The 18521-nt window shown below is 39.4% G+C and overlaps 1 protein-coding gene across 1 annotated transcript in view; it reads left to right on the forward strand.

The window, feature by feature from the left end:
* The window catches only part of LOC124718777 (histone-lysine N-methyltransferase 2C-like), a 434091-nt gene that overhangs the window by 246791 nt on the left and 168779 nt on the right, over positions 1-18521 (forward strand). The window contains exons 45-46 of the mRNA XM_047244388.1: positions 7744-7880; positions 14435-14674. Coding sequence (XP_047100344.1) covers positions 7744-7880; positions 14435-14674 — 377 coding nt within the window. The remainder of the gene's footprint in view (positions 1-7743; positions 7881-14434; positions 14675-18521) is intronic.

Consider the following 18521-nt stretch of genomic DNA (forward strand, 5'->3'; position numbering starts at 1 on the left):
ACGGACTTACTAACTTTAGTAACGATTGTAGATTAGATTAGATTAGATTAATACTAGTTCCATGGATCATGAATACGATATTTCGTAATGATGTGGAACGAGTCGAATTTTCTAACACATGACATAATTAGGTTAATTAAACAACAACTTTATTTTTTTGTGTTTTTTGTTTTTATTTTTTTTTTTATTTTTTTTTTTATTTTTTAAATATTTTTTCTTTTTTTTTTCTTAATTTATATCTAAAAATTCCTCTATGGAGTAGAAGGAGTTGTCATTCAGAAATTCTTTTAATTTCTTCTTAAATACTTGTTGTTTATCTGTCAGACTTTTGATACTATTTGGTAAGTGACCAAAGACTTTAGTGCCAGTATAATTCACCCCTTTCTGTGTCAAAGTTAGATTTAATCTTGAATAGTGAAGATCATCCTTTCTCCTAGTATTGTAGTTATGCACACTGCTATTACTTTTGAATTGGGTTTGGTTGTTAATAACAAATTTCATAAGAGAGTATATATACTGAGAAGCTACTGTGAATATCCCTCGATCCTTAAATAAATATCTGCAGGATGATCTTGGGTGGACTCCAGCTATTATTCTGATTACATGCTTTTGTGCAATAAATACTTTATTCCTCAGTGATGAATTCCCCCAAAATATGATGCCATATGAAAGCAATGAGTGAAAATAGGTGTAGTAAGCTAATTTACTAAGATGTTTATCACGAAAATTTGCAATGACCCTTATTGCATAAGTAGCTGAACTCAAACGTTTCAGCAGATCATCAATGTGTTTCTTCCAATTTAATCTCTCATCAATGGACACACCTAAAAATTTGGAATATTCTACCTTAGCTATATGCTTCTGATTAAGGTCTATATTTATTAATGGCATCATACCATTCCCTGTACGGAACTGTATATACTGTGTCTTATCAAAATTCAGTGAGAGTTCGTTTACAAGGAACCACTTAGTAATTTTCTGAAAGACAGTATTGACAATTTCATCAGTTAATTCTTGTTTGTCAGGTGTGATTACTATACTTGTATCATCAGCAAAGAGAACTAACTTTGCCTCTTCATGAATATAGAATGGCAAGTCATTAATATATAATAAGAACAACAAAGGACCCAAGACTGACCCTTGTGGAACCCCATTCTTGATAGTTCCCCAGTTTGAAGAATGTGCTGATCTTTGCATGTTACGAGAACTACTTATTTCAACTTTCTGCACTCTTCCAGTTAGGTACGAATTAAACCATTTGTGCACTGTCCCACTCATGCCACAATACTTGAGCTTGTCTAGCAGAATTTCATGATTTACACAATCAAAAGCCTTTGAGAGATCACAAAAAATCCCAATGGGTTGTGTTCGGTTATTCAGATCATTCAAAATTTGACTGGTGAAAGCATATATGGCATTTTCTGTTGAAAAACCTTTCTGGAAACCAAACTGACATTTTGTTAGTACTTCATTTTTACAGATATGTGAAGCTACTCTTGAATACATTACTTTCTCAAAAATTTTGGATAAAGCTGTTAGAAGGGAGATTGGACGGTAATTGTTGACATCAGATCTATCCCCCTTTTTATGCAAAGGTATAACAATAGCATATTTCAGTCTATCAGGGAAAATGCCCTGTTCCAGAGAGCTATTACACAGGTGGCTGAGAATCTTACTTATCTGTTGAGAACAAGCTTTTAGTATTTTGCTGGAAATACCATCAATTCCATGTGAGTTTTTGCTTTTAAGCAAGTTTATTATTTTCCTACTTTCAGAGGGAGAAGTGGGTGAGATTTCAATTGTATCAAATTGCATAGGTATGGCGTCTTCCATTAACAGCCTAGCATCTTCTAATGAACACCTGGATCCTACTATATCCACAACATTTAGAAAATGATTATTAAAAATATTTTCAACTTCTGACTTTTTTTTTCGTAAAGTTTTCATTCAATTTGATGGTAATACTGTCTTCCTCTGCTCTTGGTTGACCTGTTTCTCTTTTAATAATATTCCAAATTGTTTTAATTTTATTATCAGAGTTGCTGATTTCAGACATGATACACATACTCCTGGATTTTTTAATAGCTTTTCTTAATATAACACAGTAGTTTTTATAATTTTTGATAGTTTCTGGGTCACTACTCTTTCTTGCTGTCAGATACATTTCCCTTTTCCGGTTACAAGATATTTTTATACCCTTAGTAAGCCATGGTTTGTTACAAGGTTTCTCACGAGTATATTTAACTATTTTCTTGGGGAAGCAGTTTTCAAATGCATTTACAAAAATGTCATGAAATAAATTATATTTTAAATTGGCATCAGGTTCACGGTACACCTCATCCCAGTCTAACTGCTGTAGGCTTTCCCTGAAATTTGCAATTGTTAAATCGTTGACTGAACGTACTACTTTGGAGGACTGTTTAGTATTGCTGAATGGAGCTATGTCATATATTGTAACTAGCTGTGCACCATGGATCAGAAAGACCATTCTCTACAGGCTGAGCATTTATCTGGTTAAACTTACCTTGGTCTATAAAGAAGTTATCTATCAGTGAGCTGCTATCCTTTACCACCCCAGTAGGAAAATCAATAACGGGTGTCAAATTGAAAGAACCGAGTAATACTTCAAGGTCATTTTTCCTATTACCCTCTTTCGGAGAATCTACATTGAAGTCCCCACAATAATTTGCTTCCCCCTGTCTGACAGATAGCACAACAAGGAGTCCAAATTTTTCAGAAATAGCTGAAAATTTCCTGATGGGGACCTATATACAGTTACAATTATAAATGTGCCTTTATTTAATTTAAGCTCATCTACTTTATTCCTTAAACTCCCAATATTTTGATGAAATATACTTACATTATTTTTAATTATACTTTTATGAGAACCTTTCCTTATTCTAACATTTGCAGTACTCTCCTGTCTGAGTTTCTCATTGTGCTTAGGCCTAGTTCCTATACCAGTGGTCACATGGTGTTCAGAGAGGCAGATTATGTCAACTGGGTTGGGTGACTTTAATTCATCAATGCAATTACCTAGGACTGAGATACAACTTGGTGGAGATAAAATTTCTGGTGATTGGTGAAAATTTATAATTGATAGCTGTGATTGGTGATCAAATGTGCTAGAATTGTGCTGTTTAATTTCTTTCCTAAACTGAAGATTTGTTTCAATCCTGACCTCTCGTAGAACTTGACATCTTTCTGTCTTACCTATCCTAAAAAAGGTGCTGCTCCAACACCTGTAACCACTGGTATTTTACCATTCATGGCAGTGCCTCCCCCCCTTAAATTTCCTGCTATTACCCCAGCCAGTTTCCCCTTCCCTTTCCTGTTGAGACGTAGGCCGTGCCTGGTATAGTCCCACCTACTGAGATAATCAACAGGAACCACACCAATATGAGCCCCCGCACCCGACCCAAGCAGCTGTTCCAACTCCAAATTAACTCTCCCAACAGAAGAGTTCAAATGAGGCCGGTCATGGCGTCTCAGGACAGATACAAATTCAACATTGGTGTGTCTCGATGCCGACGCAATCTTTACCAGGTCACACTCTATACTGTACCCAGGATCTCTGTCGATGCTGTTCCCTGGCCCTCCCACAATAACCAAGGTGTCTTCCCTGGTAAATCCTTTACAGAGTGAACCTAAATCCTCTGTCACCTGATCCAGACTAGCACTTGGTTTGAAAAAATTTGTGACCTGGTATTCTGGTCCTAATTCCTCCTGCAGAAGTTGGCCTACACCTATGGCATGAGAACTGCCTAACAACAAAACTTTCTTCCTTTTCGATGACTTTCCTACATTCTTTTTCAATTTCCTATTGAAAGTTTGTTGTGTCCTGTCTACACCTACCTCTGCTTGAGGCTCATCAGTTTCTAACTGAAGCAACAGGTCAAACTTATTTTTGACATTCACCACAAAACTGTCAGACTTAGTTCTAGGCCTGTTCCTTCTGCTACCTGTTGCCACTTCCCACCTCTCTTTGCCCTTCTCCCTCCTTAACCTGTCCAGATCTTCCCTAGCCTGATCTAGCTCAGCCTGAAGGGCAGCAATTTTCCCCTCCTGTTCCACTATCTTCCTATCTCTGCTGCAAATCCTACATAACCACTGATGAGCCTGATCTACTTTCCCAACACCCATGCCAATGCAGTCCCCCCAGTGAAAAAAACTACTACATCCATCACACCAAACCCCGGAACTAACAATTCTACGACAAGTCGGGCACTTCTCACTCATGGCAAAAATAATACTTTAGCTAGAATAAATCAATTAAATTACCGAAAATCAAAAAAGACGTTACAAGAATTTAGCCTATTCACAAATGCATATAAGCAAGTTTCTGATTTAAAATTCCACTGTTTTTCTGAGATCTGTATTAAAACAATGAAGGTATACGCTATTTATTATATATTTCACTCGATGGAATGAAAAAAAGGACAATTAAACGAGATACTTTAACTTTGATTCTCCAAAAACGTTACGAGAATTAGGCCTATAAACAAATGTATATAGGCAAGTTTCTGATATAAAGTTACGCTGTTTTTCTGAAATCTGTATTACAACAATGAAGTTATACGCTATTTACGGTAGTTTACTTATTTGTTACCGAGAAACTAGTTAAATTACCGTGAAACAAGAAACAAACACGTTTACAAAATTTAAGCCTAAGCGCGACTTCGCGAAGTTACGATCTTTTCGTGTTTTCTGAAAAAATACGCAAAGAAAAGTCAAACCTTTAATGGCAAGACTGAACGATACACTAATGCACGTATTTAATTTGTTGTCGGCGTTAAACTAAATTATATTCCTGTCTAAATCACTTAACTTTCTGGAAATGGTTTCTGGCGTCACTTACTCGGCGGCCATCTTGGCTACTTAATATTGCCCCGGTTAGGAAATATAGTAAATCTGGTGCTGATGCCCAGAACAGTCTGAGTTGTGGTGAGGAGATGGATCGTCTCCACGTGACATGTGTTTACGTTCAGTGATTTTGTTGTTTCCTCTTAGTTTAGTGCTCTCGCGTTAAGTGATAACAAATGGATTTTTGCAGCCGGGAGTTATCAAATGAATTAAAATACGTTCACATAATTACGGAAGGCTAGAAATATGTTATTAGTTTTAGATTTTATTTGCACCTTCCTGACAGTCGATCATTAATCGCCTTGCAGAACAGTGAAGTTATTTTTGTCCGTTTGCTAAAGAGATTTGGCTTTCATTAATCTTTTCTGTTTTATTTGAAACAAAGAGTTTAATTTCACACTGTTGGCTAGTTTCAACTGTTCGCTGCATTTCAAGTGCACATATGGCATTACGCCATAATAAAGAGCGAAACACAAGATAATACAGTACTGGTACTCCAAGAAAATTTACATACGAATCTGGACATATGAATGTGCATTTTAAGCCGAATTATGAATTCTAGCAGTGTTCACGAAATTCCGATGCTCTTGAAGTATCGTCTGATGTCTTGTTTCTTTTATGACATAATGTAAGATCTTTTAATGTTTTACATGTATGAACATATGGTCTTCCTGCGTCATCATAGCTGCGTAAACGCGGTGACGCCTATTATCTGGCACTCTCTTCCAACTGCTGAAAATAACCTATTTCTAACAGGTCGCAGGAAAATATTGCGAATGGTGGTTTGAAAAGTGTTACATTCAAACCAAATTTCCTTTTACGCAAGATGAACTACGTGCGAGAATGTACGATGAATTACTTAAATCACAAAACGTTTGACACTCATTTAAAAATCAGCTCTTTGAGGACGACCATTTAGAAGAATTTCGAGCCCAGAAGATCAAACATTTACGTCGTTATTAAAAATTTTACTGGCACATTTATGTGATGTATCTTAAAGTGTAACATGTGCAAAAAAAGATCAGCATTATATGTGGAAGCTTAGCTTCTCTTCCAGCTTACTAATCTTAGAGACCAATATCATATGTGAATGCTATGTATATTAATTTCAACTATTAACTTTTCTTATTTGTGTGTTTGCGCTACTTAATATTTGATCAGTGATCAAATATTAAATGCTCTGAATAACCGGACATCACCCATTGGTATTTGTGTGATCTCTCAAAGGCCTTTGATTGTGTAAATCATGGTATTCTTTTAGATAAGCTAAATCATTATGGTTTGAGTGGGGCAGTGCACAAATGGTTTAATTCATACTTAGCAGGAAGAATGCAGAAAGTTGAAATAAGTGGTTCATGTAATGTTAAAACAACAGCTAATTCCTCAAACTGGGGGCCTATCAAGTACGGGGTCCCACAGGGTTCAGTCTTAGGTCCTTTACTGTTCTTGATATACATTAATGACTTACCATTCCACATTGATGAAGATGCAAAGTTAGTTCTTTTTGCTGATGATACAAGTATAGTAATAACATCCGAAAAACCAAGAACTAAGTTATGTAATTGTAAATGATGTTTTTCGCAAAATTATTAAGTGGTTCTCAGCAAACAGACTCTCTTTAAATTTGGATAAAACACAGTATATACAATTCCGTGCAGTAAATGGCACAACTCCATTAATAAATATAGACTTTGAACAGAAGTCTGTAGCTAAAGTAAAATTTTCAAAATTTTTAGGTGTGTCCATTGATGAGAGGTTAAACTGGAAGCAACACATTGATGGTCTGCTGAAACATCTGAGTTCAGCTACGTATGCTATTAGGGTTATTGCAAATTTTGGTGATAAGAATCTCAGTAAATTAGCTTACTATGCCTACTTTCATTCACTGCTTTCATATGGCATCATATTCTGGGGTAATTCATCGTTGAGTAGAAAAGTATTCATTGCTCAGAAACGTGTAATCAGAATAATTGCTGGCGCCCACCCACGGTCATCCTGCAGACATCTATTTAAGGATCTAGGGATCCTCACAGTATATATATTCTCTTATGAAATTTCTGGTTAATAATCCAACCCAGTTCAAAAGTAATAGCAGCGTGCATAGCTATAACACCAGGAGAAAGGATGATCTTCACTATACAGGGTTAAATCTGACTTTGGCACAGAAAGTGGTAAATTATGCTGCCACAAAAGTCTTTGGTCAAATAGCAAACAGCATCAAAAGCCTGACAGATAGCCAACTAACATTTAAAAATAAATTAAAAGAATTTCTAGATGACACCTCCTTCTACTCATTGGCTGAATTTTTAGATATAAATTAAGGGACAACAACAACTTAAACATTAGTGTCATGCAATATTTGGTGTAATGTAATATCTTGTACAGACATCTTTTATTAACCTGACATGTTCCACATTATTATGAAGTATCGTATTCATGTGTCCGTGCTGTCATCAGCTGGCAAGATCACGTGACAGTGAGCTATGACTGGCTTTCAAAAGCACCTCGCAATCTCGATTTCAATGCTTCGGAAAGTGACATGCGGTGTTTGGTGGAATTCAAATTTATACCTTCGTTATACGGAAATATGCAGCATACATGTTGCTGCACATCAAAGATCTTTCAAAATGTCGGTATATAAAAACATAAACATTCAAAGTATTGACGAGTTTTACAGTGCCAATGAACAGTATTCTGTCACTTAACATGGAGAAAGTGTATTTTCACCCGGGAGAAAATGTATTTTTAACCGGGAAATCCGGGAAAAATCTGAGATTTTTTTTTTCTTTGTCTACGTATACACCCAGGTACTGTAGATTGATCCGTGACAAGATTTGCAGAGTATACCACTTTTAATCGGCCATATCACCGATGTTGCAGCACGGCGAGGAGAGCGCTTTCAGCCCGGGAGCGCAGATGCCGTCACCGGGACGCCTGACTTCGCCGTCACCCCAGCAGAGGATGTCTTCGCCACAGCACCGGACGACACCTGGCCCGTTTCCCTCTGACCAGATGAGGTAGTAGGAGATTTCTGCAGAGTTTGTTATTGCAACTAACTGGTCATTCTGGAGTCCTGATATTGTCCTTTTGTGTGTTGTAACGTACCACTTTTGTAAAGTGATGTTTTTCCTGACTCCTACCTCCCTTCAACAAATGATGTCCCCCATATAATCCACGTGCCACTGAATGGTGCCTTACGGAAGGTACACTGTTCCACTGCTAGCCATTTCATTTCTTGTTCCACTAGCAAATAGAGCGACGGAAAAACACTTGTCTATATGCGTCCATACGAGCCTTAGTGTCACTTATCTTGTCTTTGTGGTCCTTATGCAGAATGTACGTTGGCGGCAGTAGAATCGTTCTGCAGTCAACTTTGTGTGCCTGTTCTCTAAATTTTCTCGATAATATTTTGCAAAAAGAACATTTCCTTTCCTCAAGGGATTCCCTTATCAGTTCACAGAGGGTCTCCATGACATTTGCATGTTGGTTGAACTTTTTGGTAACAATTTTAGCAGCCTACCTCTGAATTGCCACTCGCATAATTAAATTATTGAAGTACGGTAAAACCACAAATATTCTAACTATTGATTATCTGTATATTGCTTCTTTTCAGGTACACTTGTAGCTCATTCTTAAATTCTCTAGGTACATCAGAATAAATATGGGCTTGGCTACCAATGTTTCAGTTCTGTTTCCATCAGACACGATTTTGAAAAACAGCCAGTGATTTTTCTTTTGAGAGAGTGACTTCCATCTAGCATTGACCAGTAAATTTTCAAGGGTGATGAGAGCTGAGATGAAATCATTACTCATTTCCATTCTGAAGGTGTAGGAGCCTAGGGTATGAACAGATGCCTCACTCATTGTGGCTGGACTTTTTGGTTGTTTTTTTGTTATCTTCCTTGTCCAAATTCTGACAGGCCAAACAGTTTATCATCCACATCTACATCAACAACCATTAGAACACCATGTCATCATCCTCCAATACTAATCACAATAGGTGGGTAGAACTTCCCACCCTGAGCACGGTTGGATCAAATTTAATAATTTGCCAACTGTGATGGCCTTTTCGCATTCTCTGTTTGCATTACAAACCCACACTTTCTGGAGCAGTTGTGAAGAGTGGTAGGATGGACCTCTTTTCAGGCCTTATCAAACTGTTAGTTTCATCTTCTCACCCTTTTCAATGTCATCTAGCATAAGTGTAACAATTTGTCTGCAGTAGAGAGCTTTAAAATTTTGTATTATGCCCAGGTACAGTTGTTGCAATCTTCGTGCCCTGTTGGATGGGGGGAAAAATCAGTTTTACTCTAGCCTCTTGTGGTATGTTGGTATGTATGATCTAAATAATAATAATAATAATAATAATAATAATAATAATAATAATAATTGTATTCCTCCTTTGTCAAATCACTATTAATGGAGGTCAGCCGTTAATTAAACAGTTTCTTTTTAATTTATACATAATATGAATCTTATGTCTCGATTTACTCACTATGCTGTGGCAAGAGGACACACATATAAAAAGGTATTACAGTTTGCATGGTTTCAGAACAAGTGTCTCCTTTTTATGGCAGAATGGTTGCAAGGGGAGGAAGAGGAGTGAAGGAAAAGGAAAAGGAGAGTTGCCCAGAACCCCAGATCAGGGGAGACTTATTGGACGGGATGAGAAGTAAAGACTGATACAGGGGAGACTTAGCAGGCAGAAAGAAGGAAACACTCATCCAGTCTTCCCTTCTCATCCCATCCCGTAAGTCTCCCCTTACCTGGGGATCTCGGTGACTTTTCCGAACTCAACTCCTTCTCCTAAACCTCGACAATCCTTTTCATTCACCCCTCTCCCTTCTTCTTCAATCCTTCTGCCAGAAGAAGAAGCCACTGGCTCCGAAAGCTTGCGAACTGTAATACACTTCTATATGTGTGTTCTTCTGCCGCCGCTTGGTAAGTACATTCGTGGCAAATCGGCGTTTTTGCTTCACAGCTTTGCCAAAGAATACGTCATCCTTGAACTTCACTGTATATCAATGGAAATAAATGTGCGTTTAGAGAAATTTTTAAAGCTACTATTGTCATTTACACATTTACAAGCAATGTTTTTGAGTTTGCGAAAAACTATAATTAATACCAAAATGTTTTTAGGAAACTAGCAGTTACTGCCTTGTAACATATTGCACCAGCCAAAATGCAGTCCCACTGTGAATTCTGTTCTCAAAGAAGGGATGAGATGGTCGATGTTTGTAAGCAGCTGGAAATCCGAAATCGCCATGACTACTGTCAAACGAATGGAAGCTGCTGCAAAGATAAGACATCCTGTGAACCTTTACTAAATGCCTTCTCTGAACATTACACCAAGAACAGATAATTCGGAGTGGGGTGTTCGTTATGGAAATATATTGGATCGAGAATTCGCATTAGTATTTTGCAGCTGTGACTTATTAAACTGATAGTTCGGTAATTTTCACATCTGTCAACTCCTGCTTTCTTGGGGATTGGAATTATTATATTCTTCTTGAAATATGAGGGTATTTCGCCTGTCTCATACATCTTGCTCACCAGATGGTAGAGTTTTGTCAGGACTGGCTCTCCCAAGGCCGTCAGTAGTTCTAATGGGATGTTGTCTATTCCCAGGGCCTTGTTTGGTCTTAGGTCTTTCAGTGCTCTGCCAAACTCTCCACGCAGTATCGTATCTCCCATTTCATCTTCATGTACATCCTCTTCCATTTCCATAATATTGTCCTCAAGTACATCATCCTTGTATAGACCCTCTATATACTCCTTCCACCTTTCTCCTTTCCCTTCTTTGCTTAGAACTGGGTTTCCATCAAAGTTCTTGATATTCATACAAGTGGTTCTCTTTTCTCCAAAGGTCTCTTTAATTTTCCTGCAGGTAGTATCTATCTTACCCCTAGTGAGATAAGCCTCCACATCCTGACATTTGTCCTCAAGCCATCCCTGCTTAGCCATTTTGCACTTCCTGTCGATCTCATTTATGAGACTTTTGTATTCCTTTTTGCCTGTTTCATTTACTGCATTTTTATATTTTCTCCTTTCATCAATTAAATTCAATATTTCTTCTGTTACCCAAGGGTTTCCACTAGCCCCCGTCTTTTTACCTACTTGATCCTCTGCTGCCTTCACTACTTCATCCCTCAGAGCTACCCATTCTTCTTCTATTGTATTTCTTTCCCCCATTCCTGTCAATTGTTCCCTTATACTCTCCCTGAAACTCTGTACAACCTCTGGTTCTTTCAGTTTATCCAGGTCCCATCTCCGTAAATTCCCACTATTTTGCAGTTTCTTCAGTTTTAATCTACAGTTCAGAACCAATAGATTGTGATCAGAGTCCACATCTGCCCCTGGAAATGTCTTACAATTTAAAACCTGGTTCCTAAATCTCTGTCTTACCATTATATAATCTATCTGATACCTTCTAGTATCTCCAGGATTCTTCCATGTATACAACCTTCTTTTATGATTCTTGAACCAAGTGTTAGCTATGATTAAGTTATGCTCTATGCAAAATTCTACCAGACGGCTTCCTCTTTCATTTCTTACCCCCAATCCATATTCACCTACTATGTTTCCTTCTCTCCCTTTTCCTACTCTCGAATTCCAGTCACCCATGACTATTAAATTTTCATCTCCCTTCAGTACCTGAATAATTTCTTTTATCTCATCATGCATTTCTTCAATCTCGTCATCTGCAGAGCTAGTTGGCATATAAACTTGTACTACTGTAGTAGGCATGGGCTTCGTGTCTATCTTGGCCACAATAATGCGTTCACTATACTTTTTGTAGTAGCTTACCCGCACTCCTATTTTTTATTCATTATTAAACCTACTCCTGCATTACCCCTATTTGATTTTGTATTTATAACCCTGTATTCACCTGACCAAAAGTCTTCTTCCTCCTGCCACCGAACTTCACTAATTCCCACTATATCTAACTTTAACCTATCCATTTCCCTTTTAAAATTTCGTAACCTACCTGCCCGATTAAGGGATCTGACATTCCACACTCCGATCCGTAGAATGCCAGTTTACAGTAAAGCTGCATGCCCTTGGGAAAAATTACGTCTGTAGTTTCCCCTTGCTTTCAGCCATTCGCAGTACCAGCATAGCAAGGCTATTTTGGTTAGTGTTACAAGGCCAGATCAGTCAATCATCCAGACTGTTGCCCCTACAACTACTGAAAAGGCTGCTGCCCCTCTTCAGGAACCGCACGTCTGTTTGGCCTCTCAACAGATACCCCTCCGTTGTGGTTGCACCTACGGTACGGCCATCTGTATCGCTGAGGCACACAAGCCTCCCCACCAACGGCAAGGTCCATGGTTCATGAGGGGGGGGGGGGGGGGGGGTGTCTTAAAGCATAATACACAAAAAAGACCAATATTATATGTGAAAGTTTAGCTGTTTTTTAGTTATTAATCCTGAAGACCAATACTATATGTAAAAACTTAACTTTTCTTTTAGCTACACTATGTACATTAATTTAAAGCATTAACTTTTCATATTTGTTTGTTTGCGCTACTTAACTGTGATGTCGCTATTGGCTCGATGCATCACGTCATATGATTTGGATGTAAAAAAGAAGAGAGATGGCGCTATAGACATACTTACGTCGTTTGTTGCTTGATCCCAGAAGGGCTGGGGCCTGCCGTCATCTCAAATAGCCCAAAATATCAGCAGACTATCATTTACGACTGCATCTGGTTTTTAATTTTTGTTGTGTGTGTACAACAGATGCTTTAAATATTAAAAATTACTTTGCTTGCATGAATAACAGTGTGAGGAAGGCAATTTGGAACATTTTTCTGTTCTGGAATCCATATTTGCCCTAGTAATATGACACATTAAGCCTTGTTAATGTAACTTGTTTTTTGTTGATAATTTCGAATAACCGAGAAGAGAAGGATGTGATGTTGAAACGATGCTTTCATATTCCATTTAATTCTACTTGTATTTGTACCAGTAGAAAATGAAGCTGGAACGCCAAAGCCAGTCCTTGTTTCTGTGCAGGTACTGCTCCTTGTTAATTACATTTTCAGCTTTCAACTCATATGTACAGCATTTTTAATGTTCATGTTGGCAGAAATCTTGCCTATGTCTTCTTTGCTAGCCAATAAATGTGGCAATAAGGAAAGAAGCAAGGCATGTCATCTTATCTTGTGCATGTTAACAAAGTGAGCAATTCTTGAAATGTCAAAAGAAACGGAACTGCATAGAGGTATACCTCCATTACAATAGAGTTATTGTTTTATTAGATTATCGCTACATATCTCACTGTAGTTTAAACATCTTCTCTCTTTGAAAACTTACCTGTGATGCTACATTCGGTGTGTCTGCAGCTCGTGGTCTAGTGGCTAGCACTGCTGCCTCTGGATTACAGGGTCCCGGGTTTGATTCCCGGCTAGGTTGGTCATTTTCTCTGCCAGGGGACTGAGTGTTTGTGTTGTCCTCATCATTTCATCACCATCATTTGTGACAGTGAATATATTGGACTGTGTACAAAATTGGACTGGTGAAAAAATTGGCACTTTGTGCGGGTGCTGATGATCGTGCAGTCGAACACCCCACAAACCAAACATCGTCATCATTCAATGTGTGGTCAATAACAACAGTGCAGTGCAGCAGTGCAGTACTATAAATGTGATTAAGAGGATGCTCCCTGTGGATTATTTTTCACCGGTAACAAACATATAAAAGAAAATATTGTTTCAATGGCTCCACTTACAAATGGAATGTGAATACCTTCAAACTTAACATTATAATTGGATCGATTACTACACCCATAAATGACACAAGCTGGCATTTTCGATGAAACAACTACGGCTTTACACGATCGAAGCACCAGATGGGCTTCGGGATACGACTGCAAAACTCGACAGATATCCCCAGTGACTGAAACCGGGCACAGATCTATCAGAGCGATATCACGAGAAAGTATCACCGTGGTGAACCACGGAAGTATAAATGCGGTGAACCTAATATTTGGGCTACATAAAATGGTGGACGTCAGCTTCAAGTTTGTGACGTAATGGCAACTCCCTTCTTCTTCTTACTTCCGTGTGACTAAATAACGTGTCCTACGCTCTGAGTACGGCTGGCAAGATCACATGACACGAGCTACGATTGGCTAACAAAAGCACATCGCAATCCCGATTTCGGTGCTTCGGAAACTGACATACCGTGTCTGGTGGAATTCGAATTTATACTTTCGTAATACAAAAATATGCAGTGTGCACATTGCTGCACTTCAGAGATCTGCACTAACCTACTTTTTTTCTGCTTTGTATAGTTTTTTGAAGTGCTGCAAAGTTCTACGTCGTGATGTATAAAACTTTAACCTTTCGAAGGATTGATAAGTTTTACAGTTCTGAGGGAAAGTATGCTGTCACTTGACCAGGAAAAAGTGTATTTTTAATTGTGAAGTCTGGGAATTACTTTCCTCTGTCCATATACAGACCCCATTATGAAAGGAGAATGTGAGGAAGCCAAATACACGGTTATTTTAAATGTGCTACAGTTTTACTGTGTCTCAGTAAAAAACTCGGGCCGGTGCACCCACCAGGATCCAACACGCGGTCCCCCGCTTTGCGCGCTCCCCCCTCGGGCTGGGGACGCCGCAGCCGCAGCCGGCCGCCGCCTCCTCCCCCGCGGAGTTGCACCGCCCGCGCAGCTTGCCGGCCGGCTACGGGTCGGGCGCCAGTGAGCGGGCGTCGCCCGTGGGCGGGCGGCCCTCGGGGGGCGCGGGCTCGTCGCCAGCGACTCCTGCGGCGGGCCCGTCCCAGCAGCAGCGGCAGCAGCAGCAGCAGCTGATCGTGCAGCGCCACATACAGCAGCAGCAACAGCAGATCCTGCAGCAGGAGGTGAGAACGCCCCGTCCTTCGATACGCCACTCTCAAATATGATGATCGATTTAACTGACTCTGCTTTGTCCCCAGTGATACTTTTAGGGTTACTGAAGGGAACCACACCCTGCCTATCTAACCCATGTTAATTTAGGCAAGTATTTTACCCATTTCTGGGGGGGGGGGGGGGGGGGGGACTATTTGATGCAGGACCTTAATATTCTTACTGTATGTTACATGATGCTAATAGAGTCAACTGTACTAAAATCTACTTTATCCATTTTATAGTTTTTAAGAAATACTTTTTTAAATTTATTAACAAAAAATATAAAGTTTTTTTCTGCAGAAAATATTTTTTTGAGAACTTCCTAATGGTGGAATATTAATGAATGTAATACCAGAGGTGGCCTTTTATGTTACACAGAGTCTCTGAAAATTTCATTCATTTATCTGTGATAGTTTTGATATAATAGGGCATATGTACTGAAAATTTTAGTTTGCAGGAAATTGACTTTAAAGAAAAAACTTTTGAAATTTGTTACTTTCAGTTAATTAAAACTGTCCTGCTGCATTTGTTGGCCCGTCTTTGGCTTCTCACAGGTCTTCCAGCTTCTTTTTCACCTTCCTGGATATTTGTCTCGTCTTCTTGGCCATATTAGATGCAGACCTGTCTGCATCGGCTATCCTCATTTTATCGCACTGTTGCATCCGTGTGATCGTATTTTCACCAGGATTAATTCCCAGCTTTTTCAGTACCCAACACTTTACAATATTACCACAATTGAATGTAATAACAGCATCACGAACTCCTAGTTTCATTGTATGCGTGCCTACAAATACAGTTTTAGGAAGGTGGTTCCAAATTATGCTGTTGAAACATTCATTTGGGTTCTGTGTCTGCCCATGCAGACATTTCCTTAGAAGATCAGGATGAGCCAAGTCTCTGAAAACAGGTTTAATTGCTATAACAGCAGCAGGAAGAGGATGCTGGTGAGAATAAGATTCTCCAGTTGCCTGAGTGCTATTGTATTTGCACCACGAATTTTCTCCTGATGGACACAATCCGTGACATAGCTTATCATCAGTAGAGGACTTAATGGAAGAATATGGCCCAAACATATCTCTTCATTGCCTCCAGATTTTCTTTATTTCTCCTAACTGCCTGCCCATAGTATACCTGCAAGTTTTCTATTTCAGTTTTAGTTAACTGACCCTGTCCGGTCAACAATTTTCCATCTTCTAATTTTTTTGCCGTCATATCAACAGTTAGTTTTTTCAGTCTTGTTCCCAAATGTTTTTGAACATGGCCTACACATTCTATTTTGCTAATAATGGCATTTCCATATGCCTTGGAGTTGACAGTGGGTGACAGAAAAGTGAGTGTGGCACATAAACACATGTGGTAGGAAAATGCTCTTTAAATGCTCAAAAATTTTTTTCACCAAATTCCTTTTCAGAGTACTTAAATAAAACCTTAATCTATCGAAATGTGATAAAACCAAAAATCGATTTTTTTTTTTTTTTTTCCGACCTGAACCACAGTGTGGTCTCCTTAATAGTTTTGCACTTCATTTAAAATGTGCTCACCATCAGTGAATAATGTGAAGAACTTGGTTTGCACTGTGTTGTCAAACCCTGAAAGGCTGAAGGAAATATCATCCAGCTTACACCTGTATGCATGCTAGTGTGAAGGTAACGACCGAGGTGAGTCATTAAAGTGCCGGACTGGCATTTGGAAGGAATCGAGCCCCGTAAGGCCGTGACGACTCGGATTCTTCTGGGTTTCCCCGAGTCGTTACGGCAAATGCTGTGACAGTTCCTTTAAAATCACACTGCCAATTTCTTTTCTCCGCCAACACGCTGCCTGAGCTCACGTAATGTCTATAGTGACCTCGCCATCAGTGAATAGCAGATGGCAGATTCAAAACATCGAGGATCCGGAACTCTGTTATTGGAAACTGAAAGAAATTGACTTTTCGTCCAAAAAATGAGAACTCCTACAAGTTCAACCAGGTGTGCTCCCAATGTTCTCGATTTCTTGACGGATGCTCAGTGAGGCTGTGCGAATAATGTGAGTTTCTGTGTCTTTTACACCTCTGAGGGAAACAGATTTATGAAAATGGGGCAAAGCTAAGTCCATTTCAGAAGTGAGGTTTTCTGATAACATTTCGGGGGTGGGGGGAATAATCTTTTTGGATTAGCAGATTTTTTTTTTTTTTTGTGATTTGCAGTCTTTCGGTTACGATTTTATGGAAACTGGTCTGTAAAACTATTTATTCTTTCAATTATTATATTCTTGAATCATCATTTGATAATGATTTGTCTGTCTTTTCTGCATTAGCTGTTGCTATTACAGTGATCAGAAATTACATAAGCCGTTGCACATATTTAAAAATAAAATAGAATTGTCAGTACCAAGTTCTCTGAAAAGTGATCGAGTGAAAGCTGTCATCCAGATTCCCGTTACGGGAGGCAGCAGGAAATCGAACAAAATGAAAACGCATCCAGACAGGCGTTCTCGTGCCAGTCTCGAGTCACACCGGCACTAGCCAGACTGCAGTGTCGTACGGAAAATCTCGTCCTCTCGTATTCTAACGCTCCACACCGGAACGTCGACAGTGAATACGAGTAGAGGATTTCTCAGATCTCGGACCGTCTGTAGCCGATAGGTGAGAAGCTCAAATGTAATCCTCCACGCTCCGTACCCAGATGTGCCACTCGTCTTCACAATTTGGAATTAACTCATCTGCCCGTACAGAGGAGATGTCGTTCCGAGTCACAGTGGGAACGTGTGTGTTCGCAGCAGCTGCAGCACGAGCAGCAGAACGCGCTGGCCACGCTGCAGCCGCGCCAGCAGCAGCTCTCCCTGCAGCAGCGCCACCAGCTGCTGCAGCAACAGCAACAGCAGATGCTGCAACGCCAGCAGCAGCTCCTTCTGCTGCAACAGGGAGGTGAGTGTCATCATTTAGCAGTACCTTTTAGGGGTCAGAATGTATTTCCACTGTTACCCAGACAATATTGAAATGGCCAACATACTATTTATTTATCTGACTCCAAGAAGGCAAGACTTTTCTTAGAGTTAAGAGAATTAATGTGGGATACGTCGACCCTTTTGCTGCTACGGATGAGCTCTTTGCATTCTGTACTGAGGCCCCTTTTTTATGGCTGTACTGGTGGCCGGGCTGAGAGACGGCGGTCCGGCCGATATGAAGTACTTGCTGACACATTTTTCAGAAACTGTTAGGTTAAAAAATTTTACTTTTTTCACATCGTGCAGTCTGTTATCTTCACCCAGTAAGGAACGGAATTTGTTTTTGTTTGTCGTCGTACTTACTGCACTGCATCAAATTAAGTTAAACATTGCGTGAAATTTTAAAGAGTTTACAGGTATAAAAACACATTTTCTGTTGTCGATTTTCGCTCATCCATTTCAATGAATGAAATGTAGATAAGATACCAAAAGTGTATTTATAATTGAGAGCTGAACAGTGTCTCTCTTCTTTCTCGAGTTATTAGGTTTCGTATCCGATGGAAGGTCGGGCGCAGTGTGCCCCATTCCGTCTGTGTTTAAGACCAGTAGATGGGGGGGGGGGGGGGGGGGGGGGGGGGGGATTTATACGTCTTACAGTCTGATATCTTCGCTTGATAAAGAACTGCACTTCTTTATGCCACAGTTGCTGTGCTGCATCAAATTAAGAAAAACTTCGTATGAAATATTTTGCAGAGGTAAAAACGCATCACATAAACTTTAAACTTTACATACGGTTAATTTTCTCTCGTACATTGCAAGAAATGAGATGTAGAGCA

Source organism: Schistocerca piceifrons, chromosome 10, assembly GCF_021461385.2.
Source record: "Schistocerca piceifrons isolate TAMUIC-IGC-003096 chromosome 10, iqSchPice1.1, whole genome shotgun sequence".
NCBI classification, from domain to species: Eukaryota; Metazoa; Arthropoda; class Insecta; order Orthoptera; family Acrididae; genus Schistocerca; species Schistocerca piceifrons.